The following is a 20007-nucleotide window of genomic DNA, read 5'->3' on the forward strand; positions in this document are numbered from 1 at the left end:
ACCAGCACAAAAACATCCTGTGGCGGACTGCACTAGCATCGAATAGTCTGGAAGACATCTGGAAGACAGTGTCATCACGGCGACACTGTGACAGAGATCCCAAGCAGTTTGGTGCTGATATGGGCCTGATATGCAACTGTGATATGGAACTGTTCAGGGAAGTCAGGAACCAATACACGCAGTCAGTCAGGAAAGCAAAGGCTAGCTTTTTCAAGCAGAAATTTGCATCCTGTAGCTCCAAAAAGTTTTGGGACACTGTAAACTCCTCCCAGCTGCCCACTGCACTGAGGCTAGGTAACACGGTCACCACCGATAAATCCATGATAATCGAAAATTTCAATAAGCATTTCTCAACGGCTGGCCATGTCTTCTTCCTGGCTACTCCAACCCCGGCCAACAGCTCCGCCCCCCCCGCAGCTACTCACCCAAGCCTCCCCAGCTTCTCCTTCACCCAAATCCAGATAGCAGATGTTCTGAAAGAGCTGCAAAACCTGGACCCGTACAAATCAGCTGGGCTAGACAATCTGGACCCTCTCTTTCTAAAACTATCCGCCGCAACCCCTATTACCAGCCTGTTCAACCTCTTTTTCGTATCGTCCGAGATCCCTAAAGATTGGAAAGCTGCCGCGGTCATCCCCTTCTTCAAAGGGGGTGACACCCTAGACCCAAACTATTACAGACCTATTTCCATCCTGCCCTGCCTATCTAAAGTCTTCGAAAGCCTAGTTAATAAACAGATCACTGACCATTTCGAATCCCACCGTACCTTCTCCGCTGTGCAATCCGGTTTCCGAGCCAGTCACGGGTGCACCTCAGCCACGCTCAAGGTACTAAACGATATCATATCCGCCATCGATAAAAGACTGTACTGTGCAGCTGTCTTCATCGACCTGGCCAAGGCTTTCGACTCTGTCAATCATCGTATTCTTATCGGCAGACTCAATAGCCTTGGTTTTTCTAATGACTGCCTCGCCTGGTTCACCAACTACTTTGCAGACAGAGTTCAGTGTGTCAAATCGGAGGTCATGTTGTCCGGACCTCTGGCAGTCTCTATGGGGTACCATAGGGTTCAATTCTCGGGCCGACTCTTTTCTCTGTATATATCAATGATGTCGCTCTTGCTGCGGGCGATTCCCTGATCCACCTCTACGCAGACGACACCATTCTGTATACTTCTGGCCCTTCCTTGGACACTGTGCTAACTAACCTCCAAATTAGCTTCAATGCCATACAACACTCCTTCCGTGGCCTCCAACTGCTCTTAAACGCTAGTAAAACCAAATGCATGCTTTTCAACCGTTCGCTGCCCGCACCCGCCCGCCTGACTAGCATCACCACCCTGGACGGTTCCGACCTAGAATATGTGGACAACTATAAATACCTAGGTGTCTGGTTAGACTGTAAACTCTCCTTCCAGACTCATATTAAACATCTCCAATCCAAAATCAAATCTAGAATCGGCTTTCTATTTCGCAACAAAGCCTCCTTCACTCACGCCGCCAAACTTACCCGAGTAAAACTGACTATCCTACTGATCCTCGACTTCGGCGATGTCATCTACAAAATAGCTTCCAATACTCTACTCAGCAAACTGGATGCAGTCTATCACAGTGCCATCTGTTTTGTTACCAAATCACCTTATACCACCCACCACTGCGACCTGTATGCTCTAGTCGGCTAGCCATCGCTACATATTCATCGCCAGACCCACTGGCTCCAGGTTATCTATAAGTCTATGCTAGGTAAAGCTCCGCCTTATCTCAGTTCACTGGTCACGATAATAACACCCACCCGTAGCACACGTTCCAGCAGGTATATCTCACTGATCATCCCCAAAGCCAACACCTCATTTGGCCACCTTCCCTTCCAGTTCTCTGCTGCCAATGACTGGAACGAATTGCAAAAATCGCTGAAGTTGGAGACTTTCATTTCCCTCACCAACTTTAAACATCAGCTATCTGAGCAGCTAACCGATCGCTGCAGCTGTACATAGTCCCTCTGTAAATTGCCCACCCAATCTCCCTACCTCATCCCCATACTGTTTTTATTTTATTTACTTTTCTGCTCTTTTGCACACCAGTATCTCTACTTGCACATCATCATATGCTAATTTATCACTCCAGTGTTAATCTGCTAAATTGTAATTATTCGCTCCTATGGCCTATTTATTGCCTACCTCCTCATGCCTTTTGCACACACTGTATATAGACTTTCTTTTTTCTACAGTGTTATTGGCTTGTTTATTGTTTACTCCATGTGTAACTCTGTGTTGTTGTCTGTGTCACACTGCTTTGCTTTATCTTGGCCAGGTCGCAGTTGTAAATGAGAACTTGTTCTCAACTAGCTTACCTGGTTAAATAAAGGTGAAATAAAATGTTAAAAAAATAAAATATGACTGGGTGATTCCATGCCAGCATAGGCCAAAAATATTTTGGGTATCTCAGATTGTTTTACTCATTGAGGTGATGCTTCTTGACAGAAAGATAGAGCGCTGTCAAAAGTACTCCAACACACAACTACTATAAGAATGAATATGCAGTATGGACCACTCGTTAGTATATATGTGTGTGCGCTTTTGTGCATGCGTGCGTGTGTGTGCATATGTGTGTGTGTGTATGTGTGTGTATATGTGTGTGTACGCAAAGGTGTAAAGTAATTAAGTAAAAATACTTTAAAGTACTACTTAAGTGGTTTTTAGGGGTATCTGTGCTTCACTATTTCTATTTTTTGACAACTTTTACTTTTACTCCGCTACATTCCTAAAGAAAATAATGTACTTTTTACTCCATACATTTTCCCTGACACCCAAAAGTACCCATTAATTTTTGAATTCTTAGCAGGACAGGAAAATGGTCCAATTCACACAGTTATCAAGAGAACATCCCTGGTCATCCCTACTGCCTCTGATCTGGCGGACTCACTAAAAATAAATACTTTGCATGTATGAGTGTTGTAGTGTGCCCCTGGCTATCAGTAAATTTAAAACAAGAAAATTGTGCCATCTGGTTTGCTTAATATAAGAATTTGAAAGGATTTATACTTTTACTTTTGATACTTAAGAATATTTTAGCAATTACATTGACTTTTGATACAAAAGTATATTTAAAACCAAACACTTTTAGACTTTTACTCAAGTAGTATTTTACTGGGTGACTTTCACTTTTACTTGAGTCATTTTCTATTAAGGTATCTTTACATTTACTCAAGTATGACAAGTATTTCCACCACTGTGTGTGTGTGTGTGTGGATGGCATAGTGTGACTCGCTCCTAAGATGATGCAGTTCCTGAGCATGTCTGCATCTGCCTGTTATTTGGAGGTTTATGACCTGCTGTACTAACAGCTTGAATACTTCCACATGATAGCTGCTCCTTTCTGTTTTGTTACGCTTCTTGCTTTAGAGAAACTTACTATATGTGCAAACACACTGGAGACCAGACGTAGAGGGAAGGTTACAGTGTGTTAATCCAACTTTAATGGAACGTTTGATTTGGTAATCTGATGAGTTTCCCTTACAGTAAATCAGATCATACATCACTTACTGACTGTATGTGTGTGTGTGCTTATTTGCGTGTCTGTGACAGAGATGGGAATAAGTAAGCTATATGTTTAGATATATCGCACCATGCTAATTTGATGTGTGTGTTTTTCTCCATATAGGGGAGCTTTACTGATACGTACGTTTACAGCATGTAGAAGTAAATGTGTTGAGACTTGCCCTATAAACTCTAAACCCCCAACAATGCACTAAAAATGACTGATAGGAAAGATGAAAGGCAAAATGTTTCAAATAGAAGAGGGCTATGCACTGCCCATTGAATGATGACTGAGTTTGGGTGGAGAGACTGAGACAACAGTATTAATGAAGATGTGGCACAGTGCATCACCACAATGAGTTAAAAAAAACAAAAAAACAACAACGAAATCAATAGACACTGTAGGACTACTATGGTTTAGTTGGTCCTGTTCCAGTGTTATTCATGGGACTGAGAGCATTGAAGTGGTAGTCACTGTTCAATTCAACTACTATAGTTGAGTATATTGGGAATATATGAACAGAATACTCTAATTTACATAAAGGTTGCTTTGGTTGTTTTTCAGTTTTGAATCATCCTCCAAAACGGCTATAAAAAAACCCTGTTGCATCCTTATTTGGTCACATTTTCACTGAGGCAATTCATTTTCACTGGGAGTCTCCATCTCCCAGTCTGTGCTGTCTGGCTGTCTTTAGTAATGTTAGTGCCTGGCTGAAGCAGTCCCAATCATCCTGTCAGTCAGCCCGCTGTGAAGGGCTCGTTTGGTGGTTTGTTTATTTTATTGTGGTTTTATTAACTAATAGTGCCTCTTGGAGAGATGGAGTGCATCAGCACCAAACCGCAGAGTGGGCTGCTACCACAACTCCCCGTCAATCCACCGTACCTCCAGAGCCTGTGGAGGGAAACCCAAGACCCTAACTGCCTGAGCGCTCCCTAATCTGTCACGTCAGGCGCAGATCTCTTCGGTCTTGGTAATGGTGGCTCAGACATCGAATTTGGCCACGGCAGACTTTGTGGCGTCCTGGCAGCCTCGCTAGAGTACGCTGGTAATGATAGGGTGGTTGACCAGGCCTTGACATGGGCCTGGATCTCATCAGCACCGTGGTGGAGGGGGGGGGGGGACTAGACACACTGAGCCAGCCAGACAATCAGCCACTGAAACCAGCCAACCAGTCAACCAAAACAGCTGACCAGCCACCGACACCAGCCAACCAGCCTATACACAGCCTCGATTCACTTACAAAACAGCAAAAGCTGAACTAAAAATATACTATATATCCACCTGACAGAGAACACCAATCAGTCCGGTTCAACGTGTCTCTTTCCATGGGTCATTCTACACAGCCTTGATTTAATTACTTCATGTCAACCATAGCAAACAACATTTACAAATGTCAATGAAGGTTTAGGTTGGGTTTGATTAGGTATACTTTCAGAGTAACATCATTGAGGAGTTGACCAAAGGCCTAAGAGAGTAGAGGAGCTGCGTCTGGCTACATGGGGTGGTGAAGCGGAAGCAGAGGAAGCACAGTGTCCAGCGAAGCAGGGAGAGAGGAAAGAGCAAAGCAAATGCAGCCAGAGAGAGAGAGAAAGAGAGAGAGAGAGAGAGAGAGAGAGAGAGAGAGAGAGAGAGAGAGAGAGAGAGAGAGAGAGAGAGAGAGAGAGAGAGAGAGAAGGTCACATCTGTAGGCTGCAGCAGAGAGGCACAGCTTTTGTCTTTGTGTGTAATAGCCAAAGCAGCAGAAGTTGACTCTTGGTGATGTAGATGCCTCTGGAACTACCTGGTAATATGTAAGGTTGTGGATATGATTGATACAGTACATGTCATATTCTATCTCAGAGCACATCCTTCAGGTAGTTACCCCCCACAACCCGTCCAATGCTGACTCACCTACACATGTCTTTCCATCAGTGTGCAGGGCAAACTTCATGTGACACGCACATCTGGGGCCGTGGTCCGTCTCCTCACAGATGTGCTGGCAACCCCCGTTGCCATAGTTACAGGTCACTGTCAAGGAGCACACAGTTAGAGCAGAAGGAACATGCTGCACAGTCATCTGTGTGCTGTGACATCATCACCCTCTCAACCTCGGTGTGATGGAGACATTTAGGCAGTCCTCCCATTTACACCTTGGTGTGAAGGAACTCACACCCCTAAACCATCACCTACTTATTGGAATGGAGCAGAATTGCAGAGTTCAGAGTTTTATTCTCACGGGACTCATATTGGAATGAGAGTACCGCTTTTTTTGTGTGTGTGTGTGTGTGCACGTGTGAGTGTGTTTGTGTTGTGTTGATTGTGTCGACATTAGCATTCTCAATACACATGCGATGTCAGACTGCCAAAGGGTGAGAGCCAAGGCTTCCTCCTCCATCCTGTCTGCACTCTACTACCCCCGCGCCTTTTGCCCTTTTCCTGGGCTGTCACTTTTTTGGGGAATAACACTTCTCCAATCCTTACCCAAACACAGGCAAATCCCCCATCAGCCCCGGCCCCAGCCCTGACAGGATGAGCCTTGTTGCAAGGCAACAGGAAGTGTGTGCTGTCCATCACAATGGCTCTGTCTCACAGAAACCTGCTGACCGCTCCCTTAGTTACTCTACTTGTGTCAATTATCAGACGGTATAAATCATTTGGTGTGATAAACTGGCAGAATCACTTGGAAACAACCGGTTTCTGACGCTGTTTTAAAAATCTGTTGGATGCATCTATTGGAAGGTAGAATGAGCTGAATGTTCTGCTCCACCTTCCGTAATAATAAGTGATTTATATGGAGTCATACTATAATGACTCTGCTTCGTGTGTAGAGGGGAGCAGGGGGTCCACTTACACTTGCAGTCCCTCATGTTCCTGGTGAGCTGGAAGCCAGGCCTGCACTCGCAGGCAATGCCTCCCTTTGGTGTCTCCCGGCAGATGTGAGCACAGCCATGGTTCTTATCCATGCAGGTGGGGCCCTCCTTGGTGCCCTCTGATCGCACTGCAGGGAGAAGAGTGAGTTAGAGGTGACCTAATAGATTGTACTACTTACTACTTGTCCAGATGCCACGCCCAGATAAGAGGAGGCTGGTGGGAGGAGATATAGGAGGACAGGCTCATTGTAATGGCTGGAATGGAACGGAGTCAAACATATGGTTTCCATATGTTTGATACTGTTCCATTTCTTCCATTCCAGCCATTACAATGAGCCCGTCCTCCTATAGTTCCTGCCACCAGCCTTCTCCCACCAAACACACCGACCCCCCCCCCCCCCCCACACACACACACACACACACACACACACACACACACACACACACACACACACACACACACACACACACACACACACACACACAGACTCCCTAACCCTGTCTGCTCCTAGTGACTGACATCCACAGTTGTCCCTGTTCCAAATGTCCAGTGTTGATGATATCCTGTTAGAACACACTGCATTGTGCCAGGCTATAAAAACTAGCCTGCCTAGAGAAAGGATTTAACTCCCACCAGGAGTTGATCCTGCAGTCCTGTAAGCTTAATTGAGGTAATCCCTAACCGAAAAGAGGACACTAAGGAGACATTTAAACTTTCAAGCCACATTCTTCAAACTCAGAGGCGTGCGTGGAGAGGCCTAAAAAACACATAGCACATGTCAGAGGTTTACTACACTCTAACCACAATGCTTTGGTTCAGTTAAAATGGGTCCGTTTTCTGTGGATGCATGGACCCATTATTTGTCCAAACCCAACAAAGGGATGCTTTTGTTGGACTCCATTATATACAGCCATCTTACAATAGCTGAGTGTTTTAGGCATTCAAAGCTACATTCAAGGGCCATGCAGATACAGCATTTTGATCTCATGTATGTATATATAAATATAGGACAAAACACACGTCACGACAAGAGAGACAACACAACACTACATAAAGAGAGACCTAAGACAACAACATAGCATGGCAGCAACACATGTCAACACAGCATGGTAGCAACACAACATGACAACAACATGGTAGCAACACAACATGACAACAACATGGTAGCAACACAGCATGGCAGCAGCACAACATGGTAGCAGCACAACATGACAACAACATGGTAGCAACACAACATGACAACAACATGGTAGCAACAAAACATGGTAGCAGCACAAAACATGGTACAAACATTATTGGGCATAGCCAACAGCACAAAGGGCAAGAAGGTAGAGACGACAATACATCACGCAAAGCAGCCACAACTGTCAGTAAGATGTCCATGATGGAGTCTTTGAAGGAAGAGATTAAGATAAAACTGTCCAGTTTGAGTGTTTGTTGCAGCTCGTTCCAGTCGCTAGCTGCAGCGAACTGAAAAGACGAGCGACCCAGGGATGTGTGTGCTTTAGGGATCTTTAACAGAATGTGACTGGCAGAACGGGTGTTGTATGTGGAGGATGAGGGCTGCAGTAGATATCTCAGATAGGAGAGAGTTATGCTACTATGTATTAACTATGTATTATGTATTAACTATGTATTATGGATGACACCTTTATAGATCACAGGCAGAGATTTGACTCCATGCGATGTGAGACAATGTCACTATTACAGCTGTAGTGACAAGCCCCAAACCCACTATCTCATTAAAAACCAAACACATCTCTCATCCCCCACCCCTGTCCCTCCTCTACCTCTATGTGTTTAGAGGACACCAAATGGCGCCCTATTCCATATTTAGGCCACCCATACAAAAATGTATGCACACACTACTGTAAGAAGCTTTGGATAAAGATGTCTGCTAATTGGTAATTATGTTATTATTATATATTACATGCTATAGAGGACTGCAATGTATCCTACATGGACAGTCATTCTACAGTTTTCATGTGCGTGCCCTTAGGACATACTGTATGATGTGATGATGAGAAAATACTGTCAGTGTAAATGTGCTGACGAACCATGGCAAAGAGACAAGAGCTGAGCCTAGTTTTATCCTTAATGCCTTATTTATGTACTTTAACGCCTGCCTTCATAGCCTTCCATAATTACACCCTCTTGTTTTCCACGTGTCGTGCCAACAAACTGAACTGGCCCTTTTATTTAGTTTCACTTAGTTAGGGCTGATGTCAGAGAGACATATATGTTTCCAGGTCCCTCTCTACTTTTTGTCTAGCTGAGGATGCAAGAATCAACAAGGGTGTTGATGGGTCGCATTAGTGCTGTCCATCACATAAAGTCTGTTAAGAGGTCTTACGATGTCAGGCTTCAGCCTTTCTGTCAGGCTTCCCAGCTTTTGCTTTCCTGATCCGTAAAAGGGGTGATGGCCCAGTCAGAAAGATGGGAGAGGCTGAGCAATCAGACACTGACTGCAAAAACAGACCGAGGACAGAGGGTCAACTCGGAACAAAAAACCCATTCCACCACCACAGCGGTTGAGACACATTAAGTACAGGGACGATGACTGGAGTCCACTGACCATATAACAACACACCCTCTTTAAGGTGCAGCAAACCTCAGGAGGTCAGTGCTGGGGAAACTCAAGCAGAAGTTGGAATTCAACAGTCCTTTCACACTGCTCCATGCCAAACCCAACACACAGGCAGACGGGAGGTGAACCCAACACACAGACAGACGGGAGGTGAACCCAACACACAGACAGACGGGAGGTGAACCCAACACACAGACAGACGGGAGGTGAACCCAACACACAGACAGACGGGAGGTGAACCCAACACACAGGCAGACGGGAGGTGAACCCAACACACAGACAGACGGGAGGTGAACCCAACACACAGACAGACGGGACGTGAACCCAACACACAGGCAGACGGGAGGTGAACCCAACACACAGACAGACGGGAGGTGAACCCAACACACAGACAGACGGGAGGTGAACCCAACACACAGACAGACGGGAGGTGAACCCAACACACAGACAGACGGGAGGTGAACCCAACACACAGACAGACGGGAGGTGAACCCAACACACAGACAGACGGGAGGTGAACCCAACACACAGACAGACGGGAGTGGAACCCAACACACAGACAGACGGGAGGTGAACCCAACACACAGACAGACGGGAGGTGAACCCAGCACACAGACAGACGGGAGGTGAACCCAACACACAGACAGACGGGAGGTGACCCCAACACACAGACAGACGGGAGGTGAACCCAACACACAGACAGACAGGAGGTGAACCCAACACACAGACAGACGGGAGGTGAACCCAACACACAGACAGACGGGAGGTGAACCCAACACACAGACAGACGGGAGGTGAACCCAACACACAGACGTCTGTGAACACAGAGAGGGATAGAGTTTCCCACTTGGCAGCCCCTAAGAGACTCAAGATCACTTACCAGGACCACAACGTGCATCCCCAATATCCCCCCACACTCTCCCCACCTATATGAGACCTATCTGACACCCCTCTCCCTTAATACCGCAGACCCATCCATCAATAGCGGGTCGGGCCAGGGCCAGAACCTGGGCCCTGTTCTCTCTGAGGACCTATAAAAGCCAAAGTGCTGACACAATGGCCCTTTTCTCCCTGGCCATGCTATGGAACCACCCTCTGCAGTTCCCTTCAACTGGCTGCCAAATACCTACAGTTTTTATCATTACTACTACAGCTATTGTAATTTATGCGGGGTCTCTTGTCGAGAAATGAAATATAAATAAATAATAGGGATGCAGAAAGAAAAATGGCCCATCGCAAAGTAACTGGGAGAAGTGATGGAGGAAAATAAGGAACTGTGGCCTGCGAACACCAGCAGTCCACTGAAACAAGACCCATAAGACATAACTCTATGTGTTGAAACCAACACAAATATCACAGGGCACTTTATAGACGGATTGCTGGATAAGCAATATGGGTTAAAGTCATGGAGCCAGAGGGGAACCTTCCAAATGGTTACCAGGGGACAGACTAGACATTGGTTCTCACACTATTGAACACGGAGAGCGATCATCGAAAACCACTGACTGCAGTGGTGGAAAAAAGAACACCCGGCAATTAGCATAAAGAACAGTAAGAGAGAGAGAGAGAGAGATAGAGAGAGAGAGATATGTATATGTATTTATATGTATATGTATTTTTCGATATGTATACTTTGACAATGTAAGTAATAATGAACTTGCCATGTCAATAAAGTCAATTGAATTGAATTGAATTGAGAGAGAGAGAGAGAGACCTTTTCAACAGAAGCGACTTAGCCACAGCAGCAATATCCAACCAACCAGGTCGTGACCTGTACACCAGACACTCAGGAGAGGCTTGTAACTCAGGGACTACTGTACTGCAGTGCCACCGCAGCAGCCCAAAGCTAACAAATCTAGAACCACCTTCTCCCTCTCTGCTCCAGACACAATAGTGTTCAGGCTCAAGGCTAATACTTTTAAAGCGCAGTGGAACAAAGTAAAAGATGCAAAACATTTCTCAAGAGCTTTCAATAATACATTCCTGTTCTGTGCATCTCTGACAATTACTGTACAGAGACACTTCCCTCCAAAGAAAAACTCCAATCTAAAGAGAGGACAGGATATAATGAACGGAGAAATAGCAATACACATGCTGCCCAGAGAACAGTTCTGTTTGTCTCAATGTTCATATCCAACCACAGTTACAGTCCTCTAATGCAGTCATTTATGTTCATCTGGAACTAAACACAATGTGCGTTTGGAGCGACCAGGCAATTAAAGTAGCATTCCTTCCTCTTAGATAATGGGCAGTTAAAAGTTTTTAACAGGAGGATAAAAATGTCAGCGCATGGAAAAGGCGGAGAGGAGCCGAAGAGAGAGGCGGGACCGGGCCAGGGTGCAGATGGGCCCGGGGAGCAACAGGGCATCCAGGGGTTCCACGTCGCGACCTAGCGCCGTCCCGACGGCAAGCGGATGCCCTCAAAGAGACAGCAGATCCAGCTCACTTAGCCAAGCACTACTGTTTGAGCCCTTCTGCCAACCGTTGGTTGCCTTCAACTCCCAAAGGCCCAGTTACAGCAGCAGCTTATTCACTTATTGGGAAGAGAGAGAGGGCATAAACAGTCCCAGACAGGGAAAGTGGCAGTTAATTGTGGAATTATATTTTCCCATAGGATACATCTGCATGTCTGTGGTTAGCATGAAAGGCACCTAAACTACCAACAAACGTAATGACATAATTTCTATAGTATGTTTCCAAAACAATACTTGCATAGTTTTCTAATGATCCTAACTATTGTATTGCTAAGTGGTTTAAATACTTTTGGTTTAAGAGACTAGATAAGACATGATTTTGAAGGCTTTTCTTACGTGCCTCTGCTTCTCTACCTGTGGGTGTATGGATTCTTTCTTGTTGCTGTTGTTGATGTTGTTGTGTGTGTGTGTGTTTGTGACTGCATCCATCTGTATGTGTGTCTATTCTGGAGCATTGCTGAGCAGGGTTTCCGTTAGGAAAATGTGGCACCGGACACCGTGACCTGGAAGATTTTCATTTACCGGCCATTTGAGAAATGTACCAGACCCATATGTATTGGGTGCATAACCCATTATGACGTCCACCCACAGTACTCACAATGACAGAAATCATATGTAGATGATGGTAATGCAGCTGGACAGAACATGCAACTCATGTAATGAAGCAGACAATAAAACGTCAATTTCACACATTTTCAATTTGCTGGAAAACACCATTCTAAACAGTGCACCTGATAGCGGTTCAATATGTTACAGATATGAACATCTCTGTTAGAAAGCGGGGGAATCTAAAGATGCAACAACTAAGTTGGGTTGCTAATATGACTAGGATGGTGCTTTTGGTTTCTGGACAACGAAAGAAAGTTGATATGAAAACCAATAGAAAAGGAGAGAAATGGCATAGAGGTGGGTTCAATAGAACAGTAGAGAAATGGCATAGAGGTGGGTTCAATAGAACAGGATAGAAATGGCATAGTGGTGGGATCAATAGAACAGTAGAGAAATGGCATAGAGGTGGGTTCAATAGAACAGGAGAGAAATGGCATAGAGGTGGGTTCAATAGAACAGGAGAGAAATGGCATAGAGGTGGGTTCAATAGAACAGGAGAGAAATGGCATAGAGGTGGGTTCAATAGAACAGGAGAGAAATGGCATAGTGGTGGGTTCAATAGAACAGTAGAGAAATGGCATAGAGGCGGGTTCAATAGAACAGGAGAGAAATGGCATAGTGGTGGGATCAATAGAACAGTAGAGAAATGGCATAGAGGTGGGTTCAATAGAACAGGAGAGAAATGGCATAGAGGTGGGTTCAATAGAACAGGAGAGAAATGGCATAGTGGTGGGTTCAATAGAACAGGAGAGAAATTGCATAGTGGTGGGTTCAATAGAACAGTAGAGAAATGGCATAGAGGTGGGTTCAATAGAACAGTAGAGAAATGGCATAGAGGTGGGTTCAATAGAACAGGAGAGAAATGGCATAGTGGTGGGATCAATAGAACAGTAGAGAAATGGCATAGAGGTGGGTTCAATAGAACAGTAGAGAAATGGCATAGAGGTGGGTTCAATAGAACAGTAGAGAAATGGCATAGAGGTGGGTTCAATAGAACAGGAGAGAAATTGCATAGTGGTGGGTTCAATAGAACAGTAGAGAAATGGCATAGAGGTGGGTTCAATAGAACAGTAGAGAAATGGCATAGAGGTGGGTTCAATAGAACAGGAGAGAAATGGCATAGTGGTGGGATCAATAGAACAGTAGAGAAATGGCATAGAGGTGGGTTCAATAGAACAGTAGAGAAATGGCATAGAGGTGGGTTCAATAGAACAGTAGAGAAATGGCATAGAGGTGGGTTCAATAGAACAGGAGAGAAATGGCATAGAGGTGGGTTCAATAGAACAGGAGAGAAATGACATAGAGGTGGGTTCAATAGAACAGGAGAGAAATGGCATAGTGGTGGGTTCAATAGAATAGGAGAGAAATGCCATAGAGGTGGGTTCAATAGAACAGGAGAGAAATGGCATAGAGGTGGGTTCAATAGAACAGGAGAGAAATGGCATAGTGGTGGGATCAATAGAACAGGAGAGAAATGGCATAGTGGTGGGATCAATAGAACAGGAGAGAAATGGCATAGTGGTGGGATCAATAGAACAGGAGAGAAATGGCATAGTGGTGGGTTCAATAGGGAGGTAAATGGAAATACATTTGCCAACATTATATAATTACACCTGTCTATACAGAAATAAATAAAATAATTCAAAATACTTATCCAGAAAGCATGACTTAGCCAAAGAGGAATTGAGGATCATTAGCTTATTAAAAAAAATAGCCGTGGATTGCTTAAAATCACAAGTTTGTAGGTCTATGCCTATTTGGGAAGCTCGCAATTTGGGCAGCGCGCGTGGCAATAGGCTAGCTGATTATTGAACAGCAGCTGTCAGTGAAAAGCATCTGAAATATGTGTGAAAATAATGTGTCTTGAGTACAATTTAAAATGTTGAGACAAGAAGAAGGGGAGGGGTGTATGGAGAAGATATAGGTTGAGTCTCTCTCCAGAATGGCTCAGCTGTCTCCAGCCAATTCTTGTGCTTTCATTGCTTCATTGTGTGAAATGTTTGCCCTTGGATTTTGTATTTATTTAATCAATTCCCCATTACATATGTCACCAGTAGTAAATGTACCGTTAATCCCCGTAATTTTGAATTGTTGCTCAATGAATGGGTTTATAAAAGCACATGTTTTACTCCAGCAACAACCAGTTGAGGAGCTGCAGGAGAAATCCCGCTCAAAATAGTATGCTGTGCACGTGTGATAGTTGTGTTGGACACAGGCACATTTAATGCCACTAAATGAATCAAATTAACCTATAGACCGATAAGCATGACGGTCAAATGTATTTCCATCAACTGCTATTTCCATCAATGAATAAAAAGCATTATTTTTGCGAATTATTTTTTGGGGGCCGGCAAAAGTTGTATTTATCGGCTTAAGAAAATAAAAACGGCCAAAAGCCGGCTAACGGAAACCCTGCTACTGTGGGACATGCCCCTCTCTACCTCACTCCTCATCACTCATCACTTCAAGGTCACCTCTGCTCTCCCTCTCCCAGCGGACCACCAATCCATTCCCCCCCGACAGAGAAGGGCACACAGAACAAAATAGAGCAACACAACACACCAGAGGCTTACCAGAATACCTGCACAAATAAAGGAGGCCACCCTCTCTCTATAATAAAAAGGAAAATGCCATTTCAATGCCACATTCTTTCTGAAATCAAAGGTAGACCAGCTGAAAGCAGCCGTCTGTCTGACAGGAGAGGGAGACATGATTCAGGCTGGCCCTCTGGTTAAAGCAATGACGGCAAAGTGTTCGTGGAAAAACCCCTCTGACACTAAGGCAGTCCACTGTGGCATGCTGGCCCAGCTAGCTTAAAAATGGCCTTCAACAAACCCGACTATGCAAAAGAATGCCCGCCACAAAAGAAGTATGGAGGATTCAACAGTAGCGCAGGCAAAACTTGCTAGAGCCGAAGCCACTGATGTATATATTTGTTATATTTGTTGAAGTGTGGGGAGCCATGTTGCCAATGAAAGCCCAGTCTAGACAAAGAGGGAACAGCAACTGAAGGTAAATTAGAAATGGAGATGAGAGAAAGTGGGAGGGGGGGGGGGGGGGGAGGAGCGAAAGAGACAGAGAGAGTGAGGCGCAAAAGAGACAGAGAGAGGGAGGGAGAGCGGGAGTAAGAAGGAGAGAGAGGGCAGAGAGTGAGAGGAGAGTGAGAGAGAAGGAATGAAAAAGAGGGTGAGAGGGAGAGAATTGCAGAGAAAGAGAAAGCGAGAGAAAGAGAATGAAAGAGGGAGAGAGAGAAAAAGACAGAATGGAGGAGAGGGACAGTGTCCTGCAGGTCTTCTAGAGAAACAGTCTTTGATGCTGGACTAATAGTGAGACTTAATACGTAGCCATGGGAGCGCGGGACGTTCCACTCGCTCCACTTCCCCAGAATAGGAAAAGAGCCTAGTTATACGGTCGGACTGCAGAGCAATGGAGCAGCCACTCCTGCACTTGTAAAAACAGCTCTGTGGCCAGCATACAGCCAGACAGGCAGGCATGCTGAGATCCAGCTCCAGGAATGGGAAGGGACACTACAAGCCCTTCACAGTAGGGGCTCCAGGCAGGAGAAAGAGAGGCTTCTCTTTTCACACGACTGGCTATAGCCAGCCATGGCACACCATATCATGTGAAACACTTAAGAATACAAAGAATCTCTCAATGCATGTAGAAAAGAACCAGAAATACAAATAACAGTCATAGTCCTGTGTGCCATGTAAAAAGCACCTGATACTCTCCATGGCAACACAGATAAAGAAGTTAGATAAATTAGGGACAATTAGCTACTACTCTGTTCAGCAAGTGGGTTACATGTCCCCTGGTGATGAAGAATGTTTCATGTCAGGGATCACTGGCACCTATCTCAGCTTCTCTCATACTAAAATAATGTAGCCGCAGTGAAGCAGCAAAACTATGACGCCACCATGTGTAATGGATGTTATCACATTTATAGCAAAATTCCTGCTGCAGTTATGGCCTGGACATTAAATCAAATGTCCTGATGTACACAAATGCTATAATAGAATGTGTCTCAAAAACTGTGCCTAAAGCTAAAGTCAATTAAAAACTCTAGCATGTGTGTGTGTGTGTGCCTATATTCGTGTGTGAGTGTGTACATGCGTCTGTATGTGTGTCTGCACATGCGTCTCTGTGTGTGTGTGTGAGTGTTAGATGAGATGAGAGACCCTGCCAGCAAGTCTCATTGCACAAGGGCAAACAACCCCCCTGGGAAGCTACTGAAAGCTCCAAACACAGGAAGTGGTTTTCAATGACGAAGTAAACATTTCCAGGAATGGAAAGGATAGTCATGTTCTACAGTAAAGGGAAGAGATTATTAGGAACTCATTGGTCGTCCCAATGGTCAGGTAGCTGACAAAAAATGACTGAATGTGAATTTAGTGGTAAACGTCCAGTGTAAACAAAGGACACTTAGTTATAGTCTCTGATTCATCAACATAATGTATAAGTAGCTATGGTAACCATGTTTGAAAGAGCTGAGGAAAGTGATGTGCTAGACACTTGTCAGCCAACAACACACTTCAAGACTATAGCACATTGATTGGTATGATTAGTATATACCACACAATTCTCAAGGCCCTCTCCAAGATCTCTATATACCTGATATCCTGAGACTGATGTGAGTGCAGTGGGTACTGTGTCTTGCTTTGCCAAGGCCTCGTGTCATGAAGCATCTGTCATTTTGATCAGTTTAATTGTGTGATTGGGAATGGGAGGTCATTAAAAGTATCTCCGTCTCTCTGATGAAAGGCTCTAATGGGTTCCCACAGAACATCTGTGCTAGAAGATTAGAATCATCAGGTATAGAACAACCTGCATGCTACAATAAATTCCTCTTTTCTCTACAATATTATGTTACCTTTTGGTGTAATGTATGTTGAAAAATCAGCAGTTTGCCAGTTAAACAAGTAGACAGTCTGAAACGGAATATAGCCCATCAGTGTACACCATAGGTACTGTCATTCCGGATATTTAAAAACATACAGAAACCAAAATTATAGATGTCTGAGTTGACTGAGCAGCACGGAATTCCTGAAGGAGGCATTCCCATCTGCCAGACTCAGTCTCACGCACATATGTGGGTAGCAGGGACCCTGTTATCCCCCAACACGAAAAAAAATACAAAAATAAATCAAACACAAAGAAGTGAAACCCTCACTGACCTGAATGGCATTCCTATCAACCGCTAAGCGCCTTGGCTGGTCTTTCAAAGACTTTATGTCTTGACTGGGAAGAAATGTTTGGGGAGAATAAATGAACTGTTACATTCTGTCCAGCGAAACGATGGGAGCCTTTATTTGGATAGAGAGTTTTTCATTCCTTTTTTTGTGTGTGGGGGGGGGGGGGGGGGGGGGGGGAGGGCAGCAGGTCTAATAAGAGTCAGCCAGGCTAGCAGCAGACACCTTGTCATTAGCTATGGAGGCTGGCAGCCCCCTGCTGCCTAATTGGCAAAGCTCTCTACTAACAAGGGCTCTCAGACAGCAGGGGAATAGCCTGATAGTGCCCAGCCCAGCTGCAACGTCCCCTATCAGCCTCTTCCTTCCCTAACTCACCCGAGGAACACCTGATCCATTGATGAAAGGTATGGGAAGCTGATGTCTTTTTAATGAAGGTGATAAAACTCATGAGCTAACTGCACCCTGGGCCGATAGCATGTTTAAGAGGAGGGCTGGCCAGGGCCATATTTATGAAGTACTGAGGGTCTCCTCTAAGCACACTTGGCAAAGACATTCAAAAATATTTTATGTTTCATTCCATATTTTCTCTCTGTGACTTTTAGTGTAGCCTTTGACACTTATACATAATTTTTCAATAAGCGAGAATGGTAATGCTGAGGATGAGTCAGGGTTATTGTCCAATAACTCGGCGGACTGGCTTCCTCCTTCACTTCCCTTTTCCTTTTAACACATAATGTTGTAATAATAGGCATAATAATAAGCAGATGCCTACTGTTGTTCCGAATGTTTTTTCTAGAATAATGAAAAACTGACAGGGCAGTGATCTGTTGAGTGAGTGAGTTTGTAGATGTATGGCAGCTTTAATCTCTCCGTCCAAATGGAGCTCATCTGGAAGCAATGAAACGAATATTAACATGACAAATGGAACATTAACAGGGTGCTTTATCAAGAAAGAGAGAGAGAGAGAGATAGGGGGAGGGAGAGAGAGAGGGAGGGAGAGAGAGAGAGAGAAAGAGAGAGAGAGAAAGAAAGAGAGAGAGAGAGAGAGAGAAAGAGAGAGAGAGAGAGAGAGAGAGAGAGAGAGAGAGAGAGAGAGAGAGAGAGAGAGAGAGAGAGAGAGAGAGAGAGAGGTGCCTGGTCCTGAGGATGCTGTCTCAAACAGACAGACAGTACTGGGGTTGAGGGGGCAGTCCCTTCCCTTTGAAACACACGATCCGGCTATTTGCTACACTCAAATAACACTGTGCTTATGAAATGTAAACATTCACAGTTCACAAGGCCAGATTGATCTCATAAACCAGGCTTCCAAGATGCCTGGCTTTCTATACTGATGACTACATTTTCGCTGAACAATAGTGTAAAATGGCATCTTGTGAAAGAGGCCTTGGGGCTTTCTGATAGCGCAGTTCATCTCAATGTCAGGATAAGAGACGTATTCAGTGATAATAATCTTGTAATTCATGAATTGACATGCTACCCTAACTAAAAGCATGATAATAGTACTTATCAGTCAAGTTGATGGGGGGATTTCATTGCAGCTTTTCATCTACAGGTATCTACAGTTCCTTCAGAAAGTATTCAGAAAGCCTGAATTCTAAATGAATAAAACTAAAAATAATAATCTCACACAATACCCCTTGACTTATTCCACATTTTCTTTTGTTACAGCCTGAATTGTAAATGAATAAAACTAAAACTAATAATCTCACACAATACCACACAATGACAAAGTGAAAACACGTTTTTAGAAATGTTTACAAATGTATTAAGAATTTAAAACAGAAATACCTTATTTACATAAGTATTCAAACCATTTGCTATGAGACTTGAAATTGAGCTCAAGCGCATCCTGTTTCCATTGATCATCCTTGAGATGTTTCTACAACTTGATTGTATTGATGTATTGAACATTTTATTCAGAAATATCACATTTACATAAGTGTTCACACCCCTGAGTCAATACATGTTAGAATCACCTTTGGCAGGGATTACAACTGTGAGTCTTTCTGGGTAAGTCTTTAAGAGCTTTGTACACCTGGATATTACAATATTTGCACATTATTCTTTTTTTAATTCTTCAAACTCTGTCAAGTTGGTTGTTGATCATTGATAGACAGCCATTTTCAAGACTTGGCATAGATTTTCACACCAATTTCAGTCAAAACTGTAAGCAATTCCAGTGTATATTTGGCCTTGTGTTTTAGGTTATTGTCATGCTGAAAGATGAATTTGTCTCCCAGTGTCGGTTGGAAAACAGACTGATCAGGTTTGCCTCTAAGATTTTGCCTGTGCTTAGCTCCATTCCATTTCTTTGTATCCTAAAAAAAACTCCCTAGTCCTTGCCGGTGGCAAGCATACCCATAACATGATGCAGCCAACACCATTGCTTGAAAATATGAAGAGTAGTACTTAGTCATTTGTTTTATTGGATTTGCCCCAAACATAACATTTTGTATTCAGGGCTAAAAGTTAATTTCTTTGCCACATGTTTTGTAGTATTAATGTAGCGCCTTGTTGCATGTTTTGTAATATTTATTCTGTACAGGCTTCCTTCTTTTCACTCTGTCATTTAGGTTAGTATTGTGGAGTAACTATAATGTTGTTGATCATCCTCAGTTATCTCCTATCACAGCCATTAAACTCCGTAACTGTTTTAAAGTCACCATTGGGCTCATTGTGAAATTCCTGAGCGGTTTCCTTCCTCTCCGGCAACTGAGTTAGGAAGGACACCTGTATCATTGTAGAGACTGGGGGTATTGATA

At 44.1% G+C, this 20007-nt stretch overlaps 1 protein-coding gene across 1 annotated transcript in view; it reads right to left on the bottom strand.

The window, feature by feature from the left end:
• The window catches only part of LOC120061195 (signal peptide, CUB and EGF-like domain-containing protein 3), a 111918-nt gene that overhangs the window by 41454 nt on the left and 50457 nt on the right, over nucleotides 1–20007 (bottom strand). The window contains exons 5-6 of the mRNA XM_039010808.1: nucleotides 6367–6513; nucleotides 5427–5543 (exon numbers count right to left, since the gene is read on the bottom strand). Coding sequence (XP_038866736.1) covers nucleotides 5427–5543; nucleotides 6367–6513 — 264 coding nt within the window. The remainder of the gene's footprint in view (nucleotides 1–5426; nucleotides 5544–6366; nucleotides 6514–20007) is intronic.

This window comes from Salvelinus namaycush, chromosome 16 (assembly GCF_016432855.1).
Source record: "Salvelinus namaycush isolate Seneca chromosome 16, SaNama_1.0, whole genome shotgun sequence".
Lineage (NCBI taxonomy): Eukaryota > Metazoa > Chordata > Actinopteri > Salmoniformes > Salmonidae > Salvelinus > Salvelinus namaycush.